The 17,372-nt window shown below is 41.6% G+C and overlaps 1 protein-coding gene and 1 long non-coding RNA gene across 5 annotated transcripts; one reads left to right on the top strand and one right to left on the bottom strand.

Moving 5' to 3' along the window:
* Positions 1-592: 592 nt before the first annotated feature.
* On the bottom strand, positions 593-17,349 carry LOC110001381 (equilibrative nucleoside transporter 1). Of its 3 annotated transcripts, XM_029281894.2 has the most exons (13): positions 16,944-17,345; positions 16,671-16,752; positions 13,343-13,512; positions 12,932-13,071; positions 12,650-12,784; positions 12,411-12,508; positions 11,841-11,919; positions 11,530-11,597; positions 8,776-8,884; positions 6,930-7,015; positions 4,857-5,056; positions 2,099-2,205; positions 593-2,067 (listed from the first exon to the last, which is right to left on the bottom strand). In XM_029281894.2, the coding sequence occupies exons 1-13, from the start codon at positions 16,967-16,969 to the stop codon at positions 2,063-2,065; spliced, it is 1,305 nt and encodes a 434-aa protein (XP_029137727.2). In that variant the 5' UTR covers positions 16,970-17,345; the 3' UTR covers positions 593-2,062. The 3 variants fall into 3 exon arrangements, 2 of the variants coding, with proteins under 2 accessions (XP_029137727.2, XP_020512521.2); XM_020656865.3 differs by having other exon boundaries at positions 593-2,205; positions 16,944-17,344; XR_003809963.2 differs by lacking the exons at positions 593-2,067; positions 2,099-2,205; positions 4,857-5,056 and adding an exon at positions 7,232-7,697 and having other exon boundaries at positions 16,944-17,349.
* On the top strand, positions 2,342-2,873 carry LOC136180536 (uncharacterized). 2 transcript variants are annotated; one of them, XR_010667158.1, is made up of 3 exons: positions 2,342-2,439; positions 2,480-2,600; positions 2,818-2,873. It is a non-coding gene; the product is annotated as an uncharacterized lncRNA (long non-coding RNA). The 2 variants fall into 2 exon arrangements; XR_010667160.1 differs by lacking the exon at positions 2,818-2,873 and adding an exon at positions 2,708-2,758.
* Positions 17,350-17,372: the final 23 nt, after the last annotated feature.

The raw sequence follows: 17,372 nt of genomic DNA, 5'->3' as shown, positions 1-17,372 counted from the left end.
TGGGGTCATTTGACAACAACAACAACAACAAAAGTTAATACTGACTTATTGGTACAATGTCAATATTTGTGGTACTGTCGTTTCCACTTACATATGTGACTGGTGTTCGTAGCTCTGTAAATATACGGATGATGCCTCCTAGTGTCCAATGCAAGTAAGCGCATGTCTCTATAGATTAGAGAAACCTGATAGAAGCCACTTGAAGCCACGGGGCAGGGGCTGATTTTGTCCAATGATAAAGAGGATGACTAAGTTATTTTTAATCAAACAAACCTGCCTAACAATCAACATCGCAAACTGAATCGATAGAAAAAGTCTGTTTGTTAGTTAGCAGCTTTTTTAGGTGAATTAGCACACTGCAGTATGGTATTTCCGAAATCGGTAGTTTCACAATATTGAGGCACATTCAGGACCGAAATCTGATGGAGGGGATGAGTTGGCACATTGGATATCCCAGAGATTCCCACAGGAATGAATGGACTTGCCTTTGTGGATATATGTATGTATTTAAGTAATCTAATAGATTAAAAAGAGATTTCAGACAGGTGAGACCAAACAGGCAGCCTGAACACAAATAAACAAATCACAACAATTTATTAGAAATTCATTTATTAGAAACTGAAATGACAACAACAGAAATCATCATCTGTTCATTCATAAACATTAATTATTCTAGTTTTCCCTGAATATTTAAAAACATGTAGGAAACCCGTAATAGCACCATAATAAACTGTAATAAAAGTATAAAAACATAAAACAATAAACTGAGGTCTGAGAGAAGACCAGGCTGCAGATCGTTCACCCGGGAAGTGGTCAGGTGTTCAGTTTTCTATCGGCCTGTATCTATAGTTAGTAACCGAATCAGTTAGTAACTCTGAACTTGCTAGCATAGCATTACATTTCTGGCTAACAGTTGAGCCGACTGTGGCTGTGTCCTAAACCATGAGAAATACCCAAAGTAATTTGGTATAAACCAAAAGTATGAAATGGGATCATACTGGTCTTTCTAAACCGCCCCACAATGCATTACAGCTCTCAGACTGTACAACCACAGAGCTCGCCAGCCAGCCAACTAGTGGCTTAAGATAAAAGGTCTGTGCTGAAATACATTTTACATGTTGCCAAATAATATTAAAATAACTTTGTAGCTGTATTATTATAGAAAGTGTGCATTTTGTTGTTGATATACATTTACGGACTACGGTCGCATTAGCTTGATGCTAGCTCATCGAATGGAGCTCGGACTGGAAGTATGTCACGTGACCTGTGTTGCTAACGCCATACGAACGGTCAGGATAGTATGCATTATGCATATTGTGAGTATGTAGTTTCGAACACAGACTAGATGTGTCACTTGTCGACCCAGTCTATTTACTGGAGTAGTAGTGAACAGCATAAAGAAACATTATGGGATGAAAATTATTCTTTCTGGGAATAAGTCAGATGGTACCATGGATACAAAAATAGTAATGATTATTTTCTTTGGCATATGACTGGGATATAAGCAGGGTAACAGTTGGCCAGGTGTTCATTATCAGGAATCCATTAAAGGCATGCACTGCTTCCTTACATGAACCTGCTTCGAACCTGTAATAAATACAACTTTAAAAATATATATCTCAACGCTTTGGAAGGCAGTTTGTCTTCCAGTTAAACCAGTACAAAGATGTAGTTTCCAGTTAAACCAGTACTCAAGTTTCAAGTTACAGCAGTACTTTAGATGTAGTTCCCATTTAAACCAATAGATGTAGTTTCCAGTTAAACCAGCACTAAAGATGTAGTTTCCAGTTAAACCAGTACTAAAGATATAGTTCCCAGTTAAACCAGTACTAAAGTCATAGTTTCCAATTAAACCAGTACAACAGGTGTAGTTTCCAATTAAAGCGGTACTAAAAATAAAGTTTCCAGTTAAACCAGTACTTTAGTTGTAGTTCCCAGTTAAACCAGTACTAAAAATGTAGTTCCCAGTTAAACCAGTACTAAAGCTGTAGTTTCCAGTTAAACCCGTACAATGAACCCATTAGAGGAATTTCCCAGTTAAACCAATAGATGTAGTTCCCAGTTAAACCCAGTACTGCAGGTGTAGTTCCCAGTTAAATCAGTGCTCTGAAGATGAAGGAAGAAGTGGCTCCTAACGCCAAACCCAGAGACAGGAAGAACGCCATGATGCTTCCGGCGGTTTCTGCTTCATGAGGAAGAACGTTCCTGGAGAAAAAGAAAAAAATCAACTCTTAGTTTTTATTAATCATTAAATGTTCAAAGTTAAGGTTTGATATTAATGACCCGCTGCTCTCCTCTGATGGAGCTCTGTGTAGTTCAAATACTGAGTGTTTATCTTTACAGGTTGTGTGTTGTCGGGTGTTGACAGGATTTTTTCAAGTGTTTTCAGGTGTTGGCAGGTGTTGGCAGGTATTGGAAGGTATTGGAAGGTGTTGGCAGGTGTTGGCAGGTATTGGAAGGTATTGGAAGGTGTTGGCAGGTGTTGACAGGTGTTGACAGGTGTTGGAAGGTGTTGACATGTATTGGAGGGTGTTGACAGGTGTTGACAGGTGTTGGCAGGTATTGGAAACTGTTGGAAGGTGTTGACATGTATTGGGAAGGTGTTGACAGGGGTGTCATTCAGTGTTGTCAGGTGTTGACAGGTGTTGGCAGGTATTGGAAGGTGTTGACATGGAAGGTATTGGAAGGTATTGGAAGGTATTGACAGGTGTTGACAGGTGTTGACAGGTGTTGGCAGGTATTGGAAGGTGTTGGCAGGTATTAGAAGGTGTTGACAGGTGTTGGCAGGTGTTGGAAGGTGTTAACATTTATTGGAAGGTGTTGACAGGTGTTGACAGGTGTTGGCAGGTATTGGAAGGTGTTGACAGGTGTTGACATGTGTTGGCAGGTATTGGAAGCTGTTGACATGTGTCATTCAGTGTTTTCAGGTGTTGACAGGTGTTGGCAGGTATTTGAAGGTGTTGGCAGGTGTTGGCAGGTATTGGAAGGTGTTGACATGTGTCATTCAGTGTTTTCAGGTGTTGTCAGGTGTTGTCAGGTGTTGACAGGTGTTGGCAGGTATTGGAAGGTGTTGACAGGTATTGGAAGGTGTTGACATGTATTGGAAGGTGTTGACATGTATTGGAAGGTATTGGCAGGTATTGGAAGGTGTTGACAGGTGTTGACAGATGTTGGCAGGTATTGTAAGGTGTTGGCAGGTATTGGAAGGTGTTGACATGTATTGAAGGTGTTGGAAGGTGTTGACAGGTGTTGACAGGTGTTGGCAGGTATTGCAAGGTGTTGGAAGGTGTTGACATGTATTGGAAGGTGTTGGCAGGTATTGGAAGGTGTTGGCAGGTATTGGAAGGTGTTGGCAGGTATTGGAAGGTGTTGGCAGGTGTTGGCAGGTATTGGAAGGTGTTGGAAGGTTTTGGCAGGTATTGGAAGGTGTTGGCAGGTATTGGAAGGTGTTGGCAGGTATTGGAAGGTGTTGACAGGTGTTGGCAGGTATTGGAAGGTGTTGGAAGGTTTTGGCAGGTATTGGAAGGTGCTGACATGTATTGGAAGGTGTTGACAGGTGTTGACATGTATTGGAAGGTGTTGACAGGTGTTGGCAGGTGTTGGCAGGTATAGGAAGGTGTTGACAGGTGTCATTCAGTGTTTTCAGGTGTTGGCAGGTATTGGAAGGTGTTGACATGTGTTGACATGTGTTGACATGTGTTGACAGGTGTTGGCAGGTGTTGGCAGGTGTTGGCAGGTATTAGAAGGTGTTGACATGGAAGGTATTGGAAGGTATTGACATGGAAGGTATTGGAAGGTATTGGAAGGTGTTGGCAGGTATTGGAAGGTGTTGACAGGTGTTGACAGGTGTTGGAAGGTTTTGGCAGGTATTGGAAGGTATTGACATGTATTGGAAGGTGCTGACAGGTGTTGACAGGTGTTGACAGGTGTTGGAAGGTGTTGACATGTATTGGAAGGTGTTGGCAGGTGTTGGCAGGTATTGGAAGGTGTTGACATGTGTTGACAGGTGTTGACAGGTGTTGACAGGTGTTGGCAGGTGTTGGCAGGTGTTGGCAGGTATTAGAAGGTGTTGACATGTGTTGACAGGTGTTGACAGGTGTTGGCAGGTGTTGGCAGGTATTAGAAGGTGTTGACAGGTGTTGACAGGTGTTGGCAGGTGTTGGCAGGTGTTGGCAGGTATTAGAAGGTGTTGACATGTGTTGACAGGTGTTGACAGGTGTTGGCAGGTGTTGGCAGGTGTTGGCAGGTATTAGAAGGTGTTGACAGGTGTCATTCAGTGTTGGCAGGTATTGGAAGGTGTTGACATGGAAGGTATTGGAAGGTGTTGGCCGGTATTGGAAGGTGTTGACAGGTGTTGACAGGTGTTGGAAGGTTTTGGCAGGTATTGGAAGGTATTGACATGTATTGGAAGGTGTTGACAGGTGTTGACAGGTGTTGACAGGTGTTGGAAGGTGTTGACATGTATTGGAAGGTGTTGGCAGGTGTTGGCAGGTATTGGAAGGTGTTGACAGGTGTCATTCAGTGTTTTCAAGTGTTGGCAGGTGTTGTCAGGTGTTGGCAGGTATTGGAAGGTGTTGGAAGGTGTTGACATGTATTGGAAGGTGTTGACAGGTGTTGGCAGGTGTTGGCAGATATTGGCAGATATTAGAAGGTGTTGTCAGGTGTTTTTTTAGGTGTTGATGTCGTGGAGCACGGGCTCTGACAAAGACTATGGCTTGTGAATCGAGATCTAGGTGTTACCAGATGTTTTCAGGTGTTTACACATGTTTCGGTGGTTTGTCAGTGTTGTCAGGTGTCTGGACATATTTTAGGTCTTGAAAGGTGTTTTTCAGGTGTGTTTGATGTCAGGTGCATACTTTGGCCCGTAGCACATGCACAGGCTGGCCAGGTAACCGTTGCTGAAAGCAAAGAGGACCATGAAGACGATGAACCAGGCGTCATGATGAAAGAAGACAGGCAGGTTAAAACGAGGATGAACGTTACACAACATGAAGAGAGGGACGAACACGAGACGACACACGATGGACGCCGGGAGTAACATACTGTCCTTCTGCGGCTGAAACACACAAAGGATAATACAGCCATCAAATCAAAGATCAATGTGTGGAGACAGACAGGTAAACACAGACAGGTATTGACAGACAGGTGAACACAGACAGGTGAACACAGACAGATATAGACAGACAGGTAAACACAGACAGGTATAGACAGACAAGTGAACACAGACAGGTAAACACAGACAGGTATTGACAGACAGGTGAACACAGACAGGTGAACACAGACAGATATAGACAGACAGGTAAACACAGACAGGTATAGACAGACAAGTGAACACAGACAGGTGTAGACAGACAGATATAGACAGACAGGTGAACACAGACAGGTGTAGACAGACAGATATAGACAGACAGGTGAACACAGACAGGTTTAGACAGACAGGTGAACACAGACAGGTGTAGACAGACAGATAAACACAGACAGGTGAACACAGACAGGTATAGACAGACAGGTGAACACAGACAGGTGAACACAGACAGGCATAGACAGACAGGTGAACACAGACAGGTTTAGACAGACAGGTGAACACAGACAGGTATAGACAGACAGGTGAACACAGACAGGTGAACACAGACAGGCATAGACAGACAGGTGAACACAGACAGGTTCAGACAGACAGGTGAACACAGACAGGTATAGACAGACAGGTGAACACAGACAGGTGAACACAGACAGGCATAGACAGACAGGTGAACACAGACAGGTTCAGACAGACAGGTGAACACAGACAGGTTTAGACAGACAGATATAGACAGACAGGTAAACACAGACAGGTATAGACAGACAGGTGAACACAGACAGGTATTGACAGACAGGTGAACACAGACAGGTGAACACAGACAGATATAGACAGACAGGTAAACACAGACAGGTATAGACAGACAAGTGAACACAGACAGGTGTAGACAGACAGATATAGACAGACAGGTGAACACAGACAGGTGTAGACAGACAGATATAGACAGACAGGTGAACACAGACAGGTTTAGACAGACAGGTGAACACAGACAGGTGTAGACAGACAGGTGAACACAGACAGATAAACACAGACAGGTGAACACAGACAGGTATAGACAGACAGGTGAACACAGACAGGTGAACACAGACAGGCATAGACAGACAGGTGAACACAGACAGGTTTAGACAGACAGGTGAACACAGACAGGTATAGACAGACAGGTGAACACAGACAGGTGAACACAGACAGGCATAGACAGACAGGTGAACACAGACAGGTTCAGACAGACAGGTGAACACAGACAGGTATAGACAGACAGGTGAACACAGACAGGTGAACACAGACAGGCATAGACAGACAGGTGAACACAGACAGGTTCAGACAGACAGGTGAACACAGACAGGTTTAGACAGACAGATATAGACAGACAGGTAAACACAGACAGGTATAGACAGACAAGTGAACACAGACAGGTGTAGACAGACAGATATAGACAGACAGGTGAACACAGACAGGTGTAGACAGACAGATATAGACAGACAGGTGAACACAGACAGGTTTAGACAGACAGGTGAACACAGACAGGTGTAGACAGACAGGTGAACACAGACAGGTTTAGACAGACAGATATAGACAGACAGGTAAACACAGACAGGTATAGACAGACAAGTGAACACAGACAGGTGTAGACAGACAGATATAGACAGACAGGTGAACACAGACAGGTATAGACAGACAAGTGAACACAGACAGGTGTAGACAGACAGATATAGACAGACAGGTGAACACAGACAGATTTAGACAGACAGGTGAACACAGACAGGTGTAGACAGACAGGTGAACACAGACAGATAAACACAGACAGGTGAACACAGACAGGTGACTGTAAGGTTGAATTTTATACTTAACTCACCCACATACAAAAAGCTGTTAAGCTCCGCCCAGTCCAATCACACAGGTTAAAGAGCAGGAAGCAGCTGACAGGGATGAAGTATTGATCTGTGAAAGAGCCAATCAGCAGGACCAATAATTAAAACTATGAATCAATACAGTGACATCATCACAAACATTATTTATATTTTAAGTAACATTTCTAACAGCATTAAGTAATCTATTGATCAATAATCAATCCGCCCTCTCTCGTTATGTAACTATGCCAGTCAGCAGTTTAATCATTAATACCTGATATCAGATCATAAACATGAACACACTCACATGTTCTCTTCAAGCAACAACACCTGAAGCACCTGAGTGACAGAGGACTGATCAGAGGTTTGACCAGAGGGTCTGCATGGTCACAGGTGGATATTTGACGTTAGTGAGTGCAAATACGTGTCATTAAAAACACTTTGCTTCACCTGAACGTTGGCAGTAAGAGGATTACGTTATGGTCCATAGTGGGAAAATCCGGAGTGTCCTTCGTTTCAGGGTAAACCAACAACAATAAAAACAACAAGAATAACTAGTTATTAAAAAACAAAACCGGAAGAGTTCCTTCAACCTAGGAGGCCTCGCCCCGGCAGCAGAAGCCCGGCTCTCAAGCAGACTGAAGTGATCTGGAACTAGTACAATCCGACGTCCCCGATGCCCAGCCACCACCATCGGACTGTGTCGTCCATGGGGGTTGCAAAGGGGTGGAAAATTTCCGGTAAATTTCCAGAACTTTCCATGGGAAGTTAAGCTGGGGATATTGGAAATATTCCAAATCTAAAACTTTCCATGGGAATTAACTGGAAATTGAGGGTAATATCAATTGAAAAATCATATCCAAGCATAAATATAAACATTGTTGTTTTCTCATAAACAGACATCCATGCAATGATACGATTAAAAAACATGACATTTGAAGATTTATTTGTAAGTAGAACTTAAATTATTTTATTGAACAATCAATTATTTTATGGAGAACAAAAACATGAATGTTGAGTTAAATATGGGCTAAAATGTGTGGCTTGAATTGTCTTGTGCTCTGTGCATGTGATGGAGGAATGCACAGTGCATGTAGGGGGCGTGGCCTCAATAACCCTGCAGTAAGCAGTGTGCTATGCTCTTGTGATTGAGCAGAGATATTCAAGTGTCCCTGCATGAAATCTGGTTGTTTTAGTCAAGATTATGCTAAAATATATTTTCCCCAACTATATTTAAGTTCCCTGTTCAGGGCCAACCTTCAATTTAGTAAATTCCTGGTTTATTCCCATTAACTCCCATAGATTAAAGTTAATTCCCATGGAAAGTTTTCCAACTTTAGTCGTCCCCACAACAACCACCACCCGACGCCCAGTCTCCACCATCGGACTGTGTCATCCAACATCCACCGCCGTCCTCATTCATGCACGGCCTGCTGCGACCTCCACCTCAGCGGCGAGGTGTGGACAACAGGAACACGAGGAATATAAGGAGAAATCCTTCCTGCATATTATCGCATCTCCCTCTATCTCATTTTTCTTAACAGAGAGTAAGGTCTTCTATCTGCTCTTTTGTAAAGCGCCTCGAGTAAGGTCTTCTATCTGCTCTTTTGTAAAGCGCCTCGAGATAACCCTTGTTAAAAATTGGCGCTGTCCAAATAAAGATTGATTGATTAAAATAAAAATGTTCGTTAGCAGCTGTTTGGTGTTGCTTGTTTGTTACTGAATGTTTGATTTTCAAAAAAGAAAAGAAAAAGACACTCAGTTTCAGATGGATCATGTGATGGAAGGAAGTGAAACCACCACAGAAGAAGAAAGCTTGTGACACAAACAGGAAGTGATGTGCGGACTCACCCCAGGATCCTCCCTCAGCTAGCGTGGATTTGGTGTCAGCAGTGATGGCGGGAAACATTCCTATGGTGACGGTGAACGTGAAACACGCGGACAGAGCCAACAACCAGATCTGAGGGTCAAAGGTCAGAAGAGAAGAATAACAGTAACTCAGTTTTGAAAATAAAACAATGATCAATGTGATTGTGTTATTTAAAGTCTTTATATGTCATTTTTTGATCCAGCAGGTGTCGCCCTTGAGCACCAGCATGAAACCAAAACAACTGGCGCTGCATTGTTGTGTTAGCATGCTAATGCTAGCGATCTTTATTCTGCTGGTATCTTCACACTGCATGTAAATTTACCTGAAATGAGCGTGATCTAGAAACACAGTTAAGCAGTGAGTACAGTATGTTATTCTTCTTTTCTCTAGTCCCTCAATTAAACAACTTTTATACACGAGGGGAGGAGTCAGCCGGCCGTCCTGGCGATGTAAACAAAGTGAAGATAGGACTCTGAAAACTCTGAAAACATCACAGACAGTGGGACTCGGGTGTTACACCCATTGGAGACAGTCATGACTCACAGAGTTATTTTCAGAGGAGAGACTTGATTTCTACATTTAAGTGTGAAAAATCACATATTAAGCCTTTAAGGACTAAAACAAAGATTCATTGAATACTTTAAATATACGACTATAAACACTTTTAAAGACTTAAAACTATAAAAACTACAAACCATAAAAAACTACAAACTAGACTGAGAAACTATAAACCATAAAAACTACAGAAGAAAAAACTATAAACCATAAAAACTACAAACCTTAAAAACTACAAACCATAAAAACTATAAACTATAAAAACTATAAAAACTACAAACCATAAAAAACTACAAACTAGACTGAGAAACTATAAACCATAAAAACTACAGAAGAAAAAACTATAAACCATAAAAACTACAAACCATAAAAACTATAAACCATAAAAACTACAAACCATAAAAACTATAAAAACTACAAACCATAAAAACTATAAACCATAAAAACTATAAACTTTAAAAACTATAAAAACTACAAACCATAAAAACTACAAACCATAAACCATAAAAACTACAAACCATAAAAACTACAAACCATAAACCATAAAAACTACAAACCATAAAAACTATAAACTATAAAAACTATAAAAACTATAAACCATAAAAACTACAAACCATAAAAACTATAAACTATAAACCATAAAAACTACAAACCATAAAAACTATAAAAACTATAAACCATAAAAACTATAAACCATAAAAACTACAAACCATAAAAACTATAAAAACTATAAACCATAAAAACTATAAACCATAAAAACTACAAACCATAAACCATAAAAACTACAAACCATAAAAACTATAAACTATAAAAACTATAAAAACTACAAACCATAAAAACTATAAACCATAAAAACTATAAACCATAAAAACTATAAACCATAAAAACTACAAACCATAAAAACTATAAAAACTATAAACCATAAAAACTATAAACCATAAAAACTACAAACCATAAACCATAAAAACTACAAACCATAAAAACTATAAACCATGAAAACTATAAAAACTACAAACCATAAAAACTATAAACCATAAAAACTATAAAAACTATAAACCATAAAAACTATAAAAACTATAAACCATAAAAACTACAAACCATAAAAACTATAAACCATAAAAACTATAAACCATAAAAACTACAAACCATAAACCATAAAAACTACAAACCATAAAAACTATAAACTATAAAAACTATAAAAACTATAAACCATAAAAACTACAAACCATAAAAACCATAAAAACTATAAACCATAAAAACTATAAACCATAAAAACTATAAAAACTACAAACCATAAAAACTATAAACCATAAAAACTATAAACCATAAAAACTATAAAAACTACAAACCATAAAAACTATAAACCATAAAAACTATAAAAACTACAAACCATAAAAACTATAAACCATAAAAACTATAAACTATAAAAACTATAAAAACTACAAACCATAAAAACTACAAACCATAAAAACTACAAACCATAAACCATAAAAACTACAAACCATAAAAACTATAAAAACTATAAACCATAAAAACTACAAACCATAAAAACTATAAACTATAAAAACTACAAACCATAAAAACTATAAACCATAAAAACTACAAACCATAAAAACTATAAACTATAAAAACTATAAACCATAAAAACTACAAATCATAAAAACTATAAAAACTATAAACCATAAAAACTATAAAAACTATAAACCATAAAAACCATAAAAACTACAAACCATAAAAACTATAAACCATAAAAACTACAAACCATAAAAACTATAAACTATAAAAACTATAAACCATAAAAACTATAAACCATAAAAACCATAAAAACTACAAACCATAAAAACTATAAAAACTATAAACCATAAAAACTATAAAAACTATAAACCATAAAAACTATAAAAACTATAAACTATAAAAACTATAAACCATAAAAACTATAAACCATAAAAAACTACAAACTAGACTGAGAAACTACAAACCATAAACACTATTTAAACTAAAAACTGTAAACCCCACAAAATATAAAATCTACAAACTATTGAACTACAAATTTAACAGAGAGGTGTCCCAGCTGCACTGAAACATAAAAAAAAGTTGTGAAGAACTTTCAGCTGTTATTAATTTAAATTTGGAACTTTTTAACCGTCGTCTGAATCCCATGGTCTCTGAGGATGTCTCACCTTCTTAAAGATTTTAATCATGGAGACGTCCTGATGTTTGTTTTGGTCGCCTGATTCAGCATGAACCTCTGAAGAAAAACAGGAAGAAAGAAAAAAGAAAGACGACTTCATGGAGGTGGATATTACTTTGGACTCGTCAGCTGAGCTGTCTGAGAGTTTGTTAAAGTGAAATGAGACATTCAAAGATGCAGCAGTGTTCTTTTACATCACTGAGACTACAGGGAGACACTGAGGACGCTTTAATTAATCGCAATATACTACTTAATGCTGACATCGCTAGATTAAATAATTAAAAAAAAGTTTGTCTTTACCTTTGTTCATGAGATTCACAGAATTGTGTTCATCTGTTTTCTGCTTCCTGTTTCTGTCCTGATAAAACTGGAAAAACTCCTGAAGCAAAAAACACAAAAAATACAAAATGAGCTTCATCTGTGACCCATCAGCTGTGTATGTGTGTTGTAGTCCAGACCACACTAGCCGAGACCAGAGTGCTCCGAGACAGAGACAAGACAAGATATTTAGGTATCGAGACCAAGTCAAGACCAAGACAAGACCAAGATCAAGATGAAGACCATAAATATGACAGAAAATCATCATCCAGTGTGCAGTGGGCGTGTCCCTCACACGTAACACTGGGAAGGTTGCGGCCGTAACCGGGGGACAAAAATCTAACTACAAATTAATTTAAGTTATTTGTTCTTTTAAAAAGAGACGTTTTTCCGCCCAGTCTGAGGCTGAGTATAAGTGCTTCAGATTCTGAGATGAGACCTTCAAAAAGTGGACCAAGACAGATTCCATGTACTACAACACCAGTGTGTGTGTGTGTGTGTGTGTGTGTGTGTGTGTGTGTGTGTGTGTGTGTGTGTGTGTGTGTCAGTCACCAGCTTAGGTAGCATGATATAGGAGAGGATGGACAGAAAAATAACAAAACAGGCCGTGATGAAATAACCGAAGGCCGCATCCTGAAGCTCTGAACCACCTAGGAGAGGAGGGAAGGAAAGCGGATATCAATGATGTGTCCTTTGGTCTTTGTCCCATTTAACCACATTTTCATGAAGCGATGTTATTATTATTTAGATACTGAGTTATTGGATAGTTATTAAAGAGTTATTTATCGGACTTGTGATGGCGCAGATCATGGAGATGGCAGCGAAGGTTCCAGCAAGTCCCTGACCGCTCATGATCGGAGTCGTGTACGACGCCGGCAACAACCCCGCCATCCCGAACAGAGAGCCCTGAAGAACTGCCCCGAACGCTGTCAACGAAGAAACAAACAAATACAAACAAAGAATTTGAAGCACTGCCTAAATGAAGCCATGATCCAGCAAACAAATCAAATAAACATTTAAATAAAAAGATGGTAAACAAAGTATGCAAACAAAAAACAGGCTAAGAGGCTCACAGTTGATGATGACGATCTTCACCATGGTAACGATGAAGAAGGGCAGCGGCTCCAGAGGAACTTTGACCAGGACAACAGTGACGATGAAGACGGACATGATGATGAACAGACTGCCCATCACCCGCAGACGCTGGGAGATGCTGACAGAGGAAGAGGAGGGTCAGACGAGAGGAAGAGGAGAGTCAAAGGAAGAGGGGATTAGGAGGAGGGTCAGAGGAAGGTGAGGGACAGAAGGAGGAAGAGGCAGGTCAGAATAAGAGTACCACTAGTCTAACTACCCAACCATTTCCAGGATCTCCTTGAAGTCCTGGAATGACCTAGAGCTTCCTGAAATATGTGCTTTATAAAAACCATGAAGAAGAAGAATGTCGTGTTGGAGGACTTTTCCTGGTTGGTGTGTGGAGTACTCACAGTGAGTGAAGGAAAGAGTTGAGGCAGGTAAAGATAAGCAGTGACAGCATGGCGCACATTGTCATCACATTGTTGAATTTAGCCTCCAGGAAACCCTGAGGTTCATCTGCTGCAGTCTGATTGGCTGTAGAATCAACCAATGAGGAGTCCTTCAGGCGGCTAGTGAAGTACTGAGACACAAAAACACATAAACATGTTACTTTCAGACTGTGTGAGTGACACTCAGTTCTGTCTGACTCAAAGCTCATTGGTTCCTGCTGACGACGTAAACATGACAACGTTTGTACTATGGGAGGTAGAGCCTTCAGTTATCAGACCTGCTCGTGGTATAGTCTCTAAATGTACTATGGGAGGTAGAGCCTTCAGTCATCAGGCCTACTCGTGGTACAGTCTCTAAATGTACTGTGGGAGGTAGAGCCTTCAGTCATCAGGCCTGCTCGTGGTACAGTCTCTAAATGTACTATGGGAGGTAGAGCCTTCAGTCATCAGGCCTGCTCGTGGTACAGTCTCTAAATGTACTATGGGAGGTAGAGCCTTCAGTCATCAGGCCTACTCGTGGTACAGTCTCTAAATGTACTGTGGGAGGTAGAGCCTTCAGTCATCAGGCCTGCTCGTGGTACAGTCTCTAAATGTACTATGGGAGGTAGAGCCTTCAGTCATCAGGCCTGCTCGTGGTACAGTCTCTAAATGTACTGTGGGAGGTAGAGCCTTCAGTCATCAGGCCTGCTCGTGGTACAGCCTCTAAATGTACTGTGGGAGGTAGAGCCTTCAGTCATCAGGCCTGCTCGTGGTACAGTCTCTAAATGTACTATGGGCGGTAGAGCCTTCAGTCATCAGGCCTGCTCGTGGTACAGTCTCTAAATGTACTATGGGCGGTAGAGCCTTCAGTCATCAGGCCTGCTCGTGGTACAGTCTCTAAATGTACTATGGGAGGTAGAGCCTTCAGTTATCAGGCCTGCTCGTGGTACCTACAGTCTCTAAATGTACTATGGGAGGTAGAGCCTTCAGTTATCAGGCCTGCTCGTGGTACAGTCTCTAAATGTACTGTGGGAGGTAGAGCCTTCAGTCATCAGGCCTGCTCGTGGTACAGTCTCTAAATGTACTATGGGAGGTAGAGCCTTCAGTCATCAGGCCTGCTCGTGGTACAGTCTCTAAATGTACTATGGGAGGTAGAGCCTTCAGTCATCAGGCCTGCTCGTGGTACCTACAGTCTCTAAATGCACTATGGGAGGTAGAGCCTTCAGTTATCAGGCCTGCTCGTGGTACCTACAGTCTCTAAATGCACTATGGGAGGTAGAGCCTTCAGTTATCAGACCTGCTCGTGGTACCTACAGTCTCTAAATGCACTATGGGAGGTAGAGCCTTCAGTTATCAGGCCTGCTCGTGGTACCTACAGTCTCTAAATGTACTATGGGAGGTAGAGCCTTCAGTTATCAGGCCTGCTCGTGGTACAGTCTCTAAATGTACTATGGGAGGTAGAGCCTTCAGTTATCAGACCTGCTCGTGGTACAGTCTCTAAATGTACTATGGGAGGTAGAGCCTTCAGTCATCAGGCCTGCTCGTGGTACAGTCTCTAAATGTACTGTGGGAGGTAGAGCCTTCAGTTATCAGACCTGCTCGTGGTACCTACGGTCTCTAAATGTACTATGGGAGGTAGAGCCTTCAGTCATCAGGCCTGCTCGTGGTACAGTCTCTAAATGTACTGTGGGAGGTAGAGCCTTCAGTCATCAGGCCTGCTCGTGGTACCTACAGTCTCTAAATGTACTATGGGAGGTAGAGCCTTCAGTCATCAGGCCTGCTCGTGGTACCTACAGTCTCTAAATCAGGGGTGCCCAAACAGTCGATCGCGATCGACAGGTAGATCGCTGACTGATTCTCAGTCCATCGAGATGTTTAGTCAATATAAAATACAATTGTAAAATAGAAAAGTGATTTCAATTTCATCTCATTGCAGTTTTTCCCACACACGATACCTGTGTGGGGAGCCAAGTATACTTCCGACCTGTGTGTATTTAATTTTTCATTTATTCATGAAATTGCTGCGTGCATGAGAGAGCGAGAGAGAGAGCGAGAGAGAGCGAGCGAGCGAGCGAGCGAGAGAGAGAGAGAGAGAGAGAGAGAGAGAGAGAGAGAGCGAGCGAGAGAGAGCGAGCGAGCGAGCGAGCGAGAGAGAGAGAGAGAGAGCGAGCGAGAGAGAGAGCGAGCGAGAGAGCGAGCGAGAGAGCGCGCGGGGGAGCGAGAGAGAGAGAGAGAGAGCGAGAGAGCGAGAGAGAGAGAGCGAGCGAGAGAGCGCGCGGGGGAGCGAGAGAGAGAGAGCGAGAGAGAGAGCGAGCGAGCGAGAGAGCGAGCGAGAGAGCGCGCGGGGGAGCGAGAGAGAGAGAGCGAGCGAGCGAGAGAGCGAGAGAGAGAGCGAGCGAGCGAGAGAGCGAGAGAGAGAGCGCGCGGGGGAGCGAGAGAGAGAGAGAGCGCGCGGGGGAGCGAGAGAGAGAGAGAGAGAGAGAGAGAGAGAGCGAGAGAGCGCGCGGGAGAGAGTGCAGGCATGCGCAATGACGTGCAGGTAAAACCGGGGGGGGGGGGGGGGGGGGTAAATGTTTTACCAAAAAGTCATATATAGAAACTATGCTACGAGTATTAAGCGCATTTGATGAAGCTGCAGCTACTTTTCTCTGCTCCTCTCTGCTGTCATGACTGTGAGCATCGCGGGGCACGAGACACACCAACAAACAGCGCACACACACACACGCACACACACACACACACTTGCAAACGCGAACCTTTTTACTTTTAGTGCTACAGCACACAGTTGATCCGTACGGACCGAGGCGGGAACACGTGACCCGGTCAAACGGTCGGTTGGACTTTACTCCGTTCACTCTCACCGTGTCTGCAGCTAATTTAACAAAAGCAACATCATCTCACAGCAGCCTGCTGTAGTCTGTGAACATCTCCACACAGATTAAAGTTGTTTGTTGTAAACTAAATTAAGGGAAAAACATATGTGATATAAATACAAACGTAATATTAAATTGTAGCCTACCCTAAAATAAGAGTTTAAAAAATTTGCATTATTTTTTACAGAACTCTCATTTATTATTTTCTGTTTGTTGTGTGAGTATTAAATGCGTTTGTAGGCTGTTGGTAACGGCTATGGCTCACTATGTGGACTGGTAGATCTCGGCAGACTGGGAACTTTAAAAGTAGATCTTGGTTCAAAAAAGGTTGGGCACCCCTGCTCTAAATGTACTATGGGAGGTAGAGCCTTCAGTCATCAGGCCTTCTCGTGGTACCTACATGATGTAATTTCATCATGTATGATGTAATTTCATACCACAGTGGCGGTCATGAAGAAGTTCCAGGGGAGCAGAGTTCCCAATCCGAGCATGAAGAAGATCAGCCAAACGCCGGAACACCTGTAGGAAGACATTTTTTGTTGCGTTTTTATTGTTGTAACTGTAAATCAATCAGTCAATCAACCAGTTTAACTTTTGAACTGAAAGTTGAAACTAAACTTTCAGACACAGAATGTGGATCTATGAAGTCCACACTGTTGATTATTGATTCTTAATGATTGATTCATAAAATGAAAACATTTTGGACTTACTTGTCTCTTGGGGAGCCGATGTCCATTTTCTCTGAAGAATTGGAGACTTGGTTCTACTTAAGTTTCCTTTCTTTTCTCCAAATGTTCCCCTTTATCTTCTCCAAATGTTCCTTTACGTTCTCCAAATGTTCTCCAGATATGTTCTCCAGATATGTTCCCCGTCTGTCTCAGTTTTTCTGCTGGGGTTTTAGATGTTCCAGGAGTCAGTTTGTTGAACTCTCCATTACATGGATCTTTTTTGCCTCCTTTCCTTCTTCACTCTCGTCTCCTTCGCACAGTTGTCGGTTTATTTTGCCAGTTTTTCCAGAATTGAATGTGTGTCTCTCTATTCTGATGGCTTCTCGCAGTTGCCCTCTCCAGTTCCTTCCTGTCACGTTTCTTTCCTGCGGCCTTCCACTCGCCTGTCTCTGTTCTTTCTGCAGCTTCAGC

The sequence above is a fragment of the Labrus bergylta genome, chromosome 1, assembly GCF_963930695.1.
Source record: "Labrus bergylta chromosome 1, fLabBer1.1, whole genome shotgun sequence".
Classification (NCBI taxonomy): domain Eukaryota; kingdom Metazoa; phylum Chordata; class Actinopteri; order Labriformes; family Labridae; genus Labrus; species Labrus bergylta.
The sequence above is the reverse complement of the archived record's forward strand: the minus strand, read 5'-3'. Positions and strand labels throughout refer to the sequence as shown.

Excerpts from the sequence above, each read along its gene's own strand:
- LOC110001381 (XM_029281894.2), bottom strand. The coding sequence starts at position 16,969 with ATGGACATCGGCTCCCCAAGAGACAA. Across the intron at positions 12,785-12,931 it reads GAAGATCGTCATCATCAACT|CGTTCGGGGCAGTTCTTCAG; the intron begins GTGAGCCTCTTA and ends CTTCGTTGACAG. Across the intron at positions 11,920-12,410 it reads ATATCATGCTACCTAAGCTG|GAGTTTTTCCAGTTTTATCA; the intron begins GTGACTGACACA and ends TTTTTGCTTCAG.